This window comes from Nilaparvata lugens, chromosome 5 (genome assembly GCF_014356525.2).
Source record: "Nilaparvata lugens isolate BPH chromosome 5, ASM1435652v1, whole genome shotgun sequence".
Classification (NCBI taxonomy): Eukaryota; Metazoa; Arthropoda; class Insecta; order Hemiptera; family Delphacidae; genus Nilaparvata; species Nilaparvata lugens.
Window position 1 is genome coordinate 59930884 of NC_052508.1, and position 8326 is coordinate 59939209.

General features: G+C 29.9%; 1 protein-coding gene across 1 annotated transcript in view; it reads left to right on the forward strand.

Annotated features, from left to right (window-relative positions):
• The window catches only part of LOC111057873 (rac guanine nucleotide exchange factor JJ), a 40280-nt gene extending 32605 nt beyond the window's left edge, over positions 1-7675 (forward strand). The window contains exons 12-15 of the mRNA XM_039428927.1: positions 232-384; positions 2151-2270; positions 3185-3286; positions 5279-7675. Of these exons, the coding sequence (XP_039284861.1) occupies positions 232-384; positions 2151-2270; positions 3185-3286; positions 5279-5410 (507 nt within the window). The 3' untranslated portion in view covers positions 5411-7675. The remainder of the gene's footprint in view (positions 1-231; positions 385-2150; positions 2271-3184; positions 3287-5278) is intronic.
• The last annotated feature ends 651 nt before the right edge of the window (positions 7676-8326 follow it).

Genomic DNA, 8326 nt, shown 5'->3' on the forward strand with positions numbered 1-8326 from the left:
AAACATGACTACATCTCAAGACTTCTCCAGGAAATTCTAAATCACTAGTTCTCAAGACTCCTTTCATCAAATACTATCTGATCAGAAGACCTCTCCCAACAAATCATTCGAATAAAAATATTGCTTATTGCACTTTTTGATGATTTTATCTTCTATCTTTGATCTGATCACAAGACTCTACTATTCCAATGGAAACTCTAAATGTGAATATTTATTGTTGTTAAATTGTAGATCGCAGTTGACGTCCTGGAGTGGAACCACGACGAGGTTCGCTTCACAGTGGAAAGCAGACTGCTGTTCACGCAGCCCACTGACAGCAACTGGCGCAGAGGCAGGACCATCAAACTCACTCCTGTCAATGCCATCCTTGTCACTCTTGGAAAGGTAAGCAACGCATTCCAATAATTCGGCAACTGGTATTCCTATTAATAATATTACTATTATTATCGCAATTAGAATATAATATGATAGGTAATGATATAATACTATAATACTCATTTATACCTTGGATGATTATCATGGAGGAAGCATAAGCTTTTTCTGATTAAGTAATGTAAATAAGTTTTTGATATTTTTGTTGCAGACACTTTATTTGTTCTCGACATGAATGTTTTCATCTTCTTCTTACAGCTCAATCATTTGATTGGTTGGCAGCCTTCCATCTAAATCTGTCCATTGCTACTCTCTTCCATTGTATATAGTTTATAGAACCCAGATTCTTCGTCATTTTTCTTAAATACTGTAGCCGGGGTCTGCCACGACCCCTTTGTCCATCAACTGAACCTTCTAGAATACTTGACGTGAATGCGTCGTGTCTTATTATGTGTCCAATCCAAGAATGTCGTCTGAACCTGAGAAAATTCAGAAGAGATCTCTTTTCCACCGCCCTCTGGAATACCTCTTCATTCGTAACTCTGTCAGTCCATTTTATTTTGAGCATTCGCCTCCAACACCACACTTCAAAAGCATTTAGAGTCTTTTCCTCAGCCTTACCAATAGTCCACGTTTCAGACCCATAGAGAGCTATACTCCAAATGCTCTATACCTATACTCTTTATTAGTCTCTTTCTTATTTCCAACGATAGACTATTCGAGGAAAGAAGCTGCCTGTAACTGATGAACATACCCTTAGCTTCTCTGTTTTGGCGCTTTATATCCAGTCTATCTTTTCCATCTTCTGATATAATGCTTCCAAGATATTTGAACATTTTAACTTGCTTCAGGGCGTGATTATCTAATTTAATGGACACAATTTCTGGGACTTTTGAGCAGACCATTACTTCTGTCTTTATCCTATTTTATCTCCATATCATATTTATTTCATGCCATAATGTTTTCATACCACGCTGATTATATGAACCTCAGTATTTTGAACGAAAAAACATACACTGATAATTTGTTATTAAATCCACAATGAATTAGAATTTTCTGGAAGATAATTCCAAAATTAGCTAAGTAGCAGAATTTAGGTCAAGTTACCTGAGATGTGGAAGCTTTTTAAATTATATTGGAGGTTATTATTTTGAAGAACTACAAGATTCAACCTATTTCGGACCAGGTGTTACGTTATTCAAATTTGGGAGAGGAATAGCACGAGGTTACCTTATTTCTCCTCTCCTTATTTTTCCCAATCATTCTAATAATGTACTTATTGTATAAATGAATTCTAATAATGTACTTATTGTATAAATGAATTCTTATAATGTACTTATTGTATAAATGAATAAAGAATAGAGAGAGGAAGAATATCTCTAAAAACAGTAGATTCTTCAACTATACAGTGTTTAAAATACCTGGAAGTATCATTTCTCATGCTCAAAAATGTTCAATTGATTTATTAACATTCAATATTTGATGTGAGGTGTTAAGCCGCAAATCTAAAAAAAATATCTATTGTGGGGGGGCAGGAGAACTCACTGGCAAACTAATTCTGAGCCTTTAATTCATCAATAAAATTTGAAAAACTTTTTGTAGACAAATAAATACAAGTACCTAATATCATCTACAAATTTGTAGATAATAGACAAATTGAAGAGAATGCATTCTTTCCATGAGAAATAGGTACTGATTATTGATTTACACTACCATAAATATAAAATTTCAGTTTCTTTTATATATCAAAATTGAAATGAACTTGCAATGATTCGCAGCCGAATGAGGACTACCAACCGGACTGTGAAGAACTGCTGGCTTTTCCAAGAAAGAACGGGATCAAAGAGGCGTCTCTGATTCTACTGAAAGAGAAGAGTGGACGTTATGCTCTCCTCAGAGTAAGTATTTTATTTTATTTTATTTTCCGATTAACTTCTCGTTATTCTTTGCCACATTGATTGGATAACGAATAGCATGAAACTCTGATATTACGACTGTGGTAATTGAGTATACATTAAGTAATAAAATTAATTTCAAGTAGTTTATAGCTTCAAATTTAAAATGAATTAAAATTGTCTAGTAAACAAGAAGTTCCAAGTAGTTTATAGCTTTAAATTTGAAATGAATCAAAATTGTCTAGGAAACAAGAAGTTCAACTATCACAGAATCCTTGGCTACCTATCTTTGACAATGGTTTAAGCTGTAGCCCAATGAAAACATTCTAGAAGGTTGTGCACAGTGATTATGATTGTTTATTATCTACTGTGTCATTTCCACTAAACCACATTTTAAATTCTCTTCACATAAGTTATTAATTTGCAATTTATTTCAGTTCTGTTGCAGTCGAATAATAATATTTTTATTAGCATATATTTTATTTAATTCAGAGTATTTGCAGAGTATATTCTCATTTGTCATCTATTTCACTCTCCATGACGAACTGCTGGTTGAGTAACCTTTTTTTACTATTTTTGACAACTATAGCACTTAGTCGTGCTTCCGCTATAGTCTGTAGTTTTGTCGAAAAAAGTTCTAAAAGTTTTTTCAGCATAAAAATACCGTTGAATACGTGTATATGTTAAATACAATAATTGAAATACTTGCATTTTTCTATGGTTTAAGTAAAATATCTTTTTAGTTAATTTCTTATAACTTATGATTATTTAGTATAAATGGTGACAGTACTTAACTTCCTGACATCCTGGTGATCATTTCTCTGTACTATTATACTTTACTGGTGAACTTTATCATGTTATCGCTGTCACAAGACTAATGGTCAATTTTTTCAACATTTTTCTTCATTTGTTTTCAGGATCCATTATTTTTGGACCGGTGTATCGTTTGTATGGACGCCGACTGGGAAGACTGTTTTGAAGTGCAAGAACTCGCTACCAAAGACACTTTTATTTTCAAGGTAAATCTATGTTTTAATTTCAAAAAAAAAAAATTAATTTCATTAGTAATACAAAAAAATGATAAACTTTTGATTTTATAAAAAAATAAAATACTCAATGGAAAACAAATGGAAGCTGTTTATTTTGCTCTAGTTTAATTGATTATGGGATCACAGTATATGGGGAGGGCCATAAATTATTCTCACTTGAATGGGTTATTCATTACACAAAAAGCTGTAATCAAAACCAAGGTATCAGGAATATCAAAAGGTACATTTATCAATACTATACTTCGGAAACCCAGAGACTATCCTACTCAGCAAGTATTTAACGATTTTGGTGTTATGACTCTGAGGCAATTGTATATAAAGATATTGATAAAATACATCCATAACTACAGACAGTACTTTGAGGAAGTGTGAGACCATCTTATGCATTTAGACCCAGCATTATAAGAAAATACAAAGTGTCTAACAGCAATATTGAGTGTGATCCGGAGACAGCTTGTTTGTGTTAGCTCTAGATTATTAATTAATAAGGTACCGTACCTATCACGTTAATTATTAACATGATAGGTACCTTATGACCGTCTAGCAAATTATCAGGGAGGTGAAACTCTGAATGGATGGATTTTAGCTCATTTTTTCAAATACGGTAATTGAGTTTTCTGTAATTTGTGTGAGAAAATAATTTTTCATCTTAAAATTTTACATTTATCCTGCACAATATTGATATTGCAAAGTGACACACATGACTATGATGATAGATATAATATGTTTATTTTATTTTTGTTTTATTTATTTGTATAATTTTCGGTGAGATAGTGAATATTTTCAAAATTGTCCTCATCCTTACTATTTTTAAGCATCTGCCATATGAATTTAATCTGCCAAGTCAAACTTATTCTTAGGTATTTTTGAACTTAGGGTTTATTCTCTCTTCTTTTTGCTAAATATTTTATTAAATATAGTATTAGATTAGGATAGACTCCCACCAGCAAGCTACTTTTGCTGGTGGTGATTTTCATTTCCATTATAGTAAATATCAATGTCTTTTGTTAAATATCATGTTGTATTTTTCATGGAAATGGAACAATAAATTTGATTTGATTTTAAAATAATAGTGGAACAGCCAAACAAAAATATATCCAGGGTAAACACATGAAATAACAAGTTGGCCTACTCACTTACCAAAATATATTGAGCATAACGTTCATAGGAAAAATGAAATTTATTTTCTAGTATTTTAGTATAAGCCTAATGGAAAAATGCATGAGTTTGAATGGAACAATTGCAGTAAGTTCAACTTGTAATGACTGCTAATAATATCATGAAATGCTAGAGTATATAAGCAGGACATGGTAAATTGGTATTAATATCTATCAATATCATCAATCAATGCCCAAATAAAAACTAATAGCCTATCTATTTAAAATATTTGATTATGTTAAGAAAATAATCTGCACAGCTCCATCATAACTCTTGTAGATGATTCATTTTCATGTATTTTACTCATTTGACTAAATTTCTCATAGTTTATTCGTCATAATAAAGTAATTTGTAGCTTCTCGAACTATTAACTCATATTTATCTCTTTTCTGTATAGGGCTACTTGTAATATAAATATAAAGGAAAATTAAAATCTCAGTACCCTTTTTGAATTAGTACAGTATTTTATCACAACATATTTCAACATTGATGCCATTTACAAGTGCTTTTAAATATTTGTATTAAAAATTTATATGTATATATGAATTAACTTGATGCACTTTAAAATGGCATCAATGTTGAAACATGTTGTGATTGAATAATCCAAAAAGGGTACTGAGATTTTCATTTTTCTTTATATTATATTAACTAATATACTTTTGAATTGATTACCATCAATTAGACTATCTTAACTGTTTAACAAGTAATATAAGCCTACTACTAGTTCATCAGACGTTCATACCATGCTTTTAACGTTTTTATAAAGTATTTTGATCTTCTTATCAACTATTCATGCATTTGCAGGCTGAAGACGTCGAAACGACAAGGCGATGGTACCGATCCCTGCAGTACCACGCACAGGGTCTGGGGGCGTGGAGGAGGCGAAGACCCGCCCTTGCTAATATCATGATCAATGGCATGCAAGTCAGGCCCTGAAATCACCAATTACCATTTATTTATTTAATAATCAATCTATACTTCATGTGGCTTTAAAATGTTTTAAATTTGAAACTTGACTTGTACTTCAAAACGTTATGTGACTTTGAAAAATTGTTGTGCACATCTGATCTGTTGACTATTGTTTTCACCCGATAAACTTCGATTCAATTATCAAAATAATTTATCTACTACTTACTATTCATGTTTCTAGAGGTTTTAAAAGGTATAACTGTCAAACGTTGTCACTTCACTTAGGAAACAATAATGTACAAGAAATTTCATTCAAATCAACATTTCTCTAACTGAACAGCAAACTTATTTTTTATTTGTCTTATCTAAAATCTCAATTTTTTAAAAATATAAGGTACGATACTGGCTTTGTATTTTGATCAAAAAATTAAAATTCTTAGTATATATTATTAGTTGTTTTCAAAGATTAACATTGCTTTCTTCTCTTCTCGATTTGTCTAGAATAATAATTATATAGCAATAATATTGATAGGTATTGCTTATTAGCCACAGTTGACTCTAGAAACAATAATGAAATAAATAAATTCATTGATATTGGTACCGATATGATTTTTCTATTCCAGACAAATTGAGGAGAAAACACAGCAAATCAAAATATCACAGTATGAAATAGACCAATTTAGTAATTAGAATACTGTATCACTTTGAAATGAATAGGGAATTCCATTGAAATAAAAATCGTAATTTATATATCTATAGATAAACATCATCAACTAATTTACATTCAAATTACTCACTCAAATTTACTTTGAAAATTATTAAACAAATTGAACATTATTAGCAAGAATGTTTCGAATTGTTCAATATTCTTCCCTTTGAAATTTGAAACAAAGTATTTAGTGAGTATTCAATACATTGCTCTGTCAAGATGATGAAAATAACTTCGAATCTGAAGAACAGTTCAAAATTCAACATGAGGAATTGGATATTCTTTCATATTTCTGGTATTACCTGGATATGTTTCAAAACAAAACCCTACTTCTTTTCAAAGGGAACACTTTCAATGTTTTAAGGACATGGCCATGATATCTGGAGATTGAAATTCCGTTAATTGAACAGAATTTAGGAATCAATTATTTCAGTTCATAATGACGAATAGAAGAAATTATTCCAATTGGAATTTTCAAAAAATATTGTATTAGCTTGATATGATCTTTCTATTGAATTATGAGTGTGTAATTCATTCGGAACCTAATGTCCCGCATTGCAATATTAGTGGTTCCCTTTCAATTTGTTATTTTTTTTTTTTAAATAACTCAATATTTTTTCACAAGTCATTATATATGTCAATATGAAATCTTCGACTGTTAATGAGCAAGTAGATCTTTCTGTGAATAACTTGTGACCATCTAGTAGATCCTATGAATCGATTAGCATTTATTAATTTAAAATTAATTGAGTAGCTTAGAACTTGAAAGTTATACACCAAGTGCAATAATTACCTGCAATACATTATTATACTCAACTGAGAAATTTTATTCTCTATTTTTTATAATGTTTATGATGAAATTATCATTTATCATAGTATGCTTTATTAAGAGAAATTTAGGGAGATTTTTGTATGGGATTTGAAAATTTTCCAAATAATTTTTTTGCTTTAAGTTGAATGTACTTCCAAAGTGCATTCAACCGTGAACTTATCAATCTTACAAAATAAAACAATTGAAAATCCAAGTCCTATTCGAAAGATTGTCTGAGCTGTTCATTATGAGTTTTCTAATTATATATCACTTGACAATGATAACATAATATAATGAATAATATGGATTGCATAATATAGCCTTTTCTAAAAGAGTTCTAGTTCACTAGAATAGGATGATAATACTGCATGAAAATAATTTTAATAAAATGATCCGTCCACCATTTTTTTTCAAAAGTTTAAATTAATCACAGTATTCTGTATCCGTCCATGATTGATAAGTTGAAACTTTACTTGATAAACATAAACTATAAGAAATGTATATAATCATGTTAATACAAAATATTTTAACACAGTGTTATCCCTTATTCTATGGTTGTATATTTATGAATATATAGGGCTCACAATTCGCAATAATATCATACTCTATCTTTTAGTTTGTTCATAAAACAGAATTCAAATGTATCTAAATAGATTATTTGTATTTTAATCGATATTTTTGATATAGTATAACTGTACCAAACCATAATTTAGTTGAGTGTTTTTAAGGTAATTATGTAACTATGTAATTTTAATAAATATTATCAACATAAGACGTGTGTTAATTCCAACATTCCAAATGTGCTCATTCCAATATTCTATAATAGCTTTGAGAAGAAAACACGATATGCTAGAAGGCTTCACCATGTTATCTTCTCGATATTTGAAGAACTTTTATTCACAAAGATATAGAAAATCAAGTCTTGGAATCATCATCAGTTATAGGTTGAGTTGAAATGCAATGAAACATAAAGATAGGAGCTCATAAGCTGATACTTGCTACTGGTATATTGAAATACAACTAAACAAATAATGATAAAAGCTTATAAGCTGATACTTGCTAATGGTAGTTGCACAATACTACCATTGTTGTATAAATTAGAATTGGAACCGTTTTGGGCTTATAAGCCTGTGGTACTTTTCTGTAAGTTGGGCAATTCTGAATGATTAAATAAATAAATAAATACAGTTGAAATACATTGTACCGTAAATTGTGTTATGTACCTGATGTAATGAATGAATACCATTGAAAAATTTTAAAGTATCCAAAACACAATATAAATATTATAAATAAAAATTCGAAATTTTTAAGTAACTTTTAAAATTGTTCAATCACGACATGTTTCGGCTATATAATGTCATTATCAAGTAAATGGCATTACTATTATTATTATTATTACTTGATAATGGCATTATAATTATAG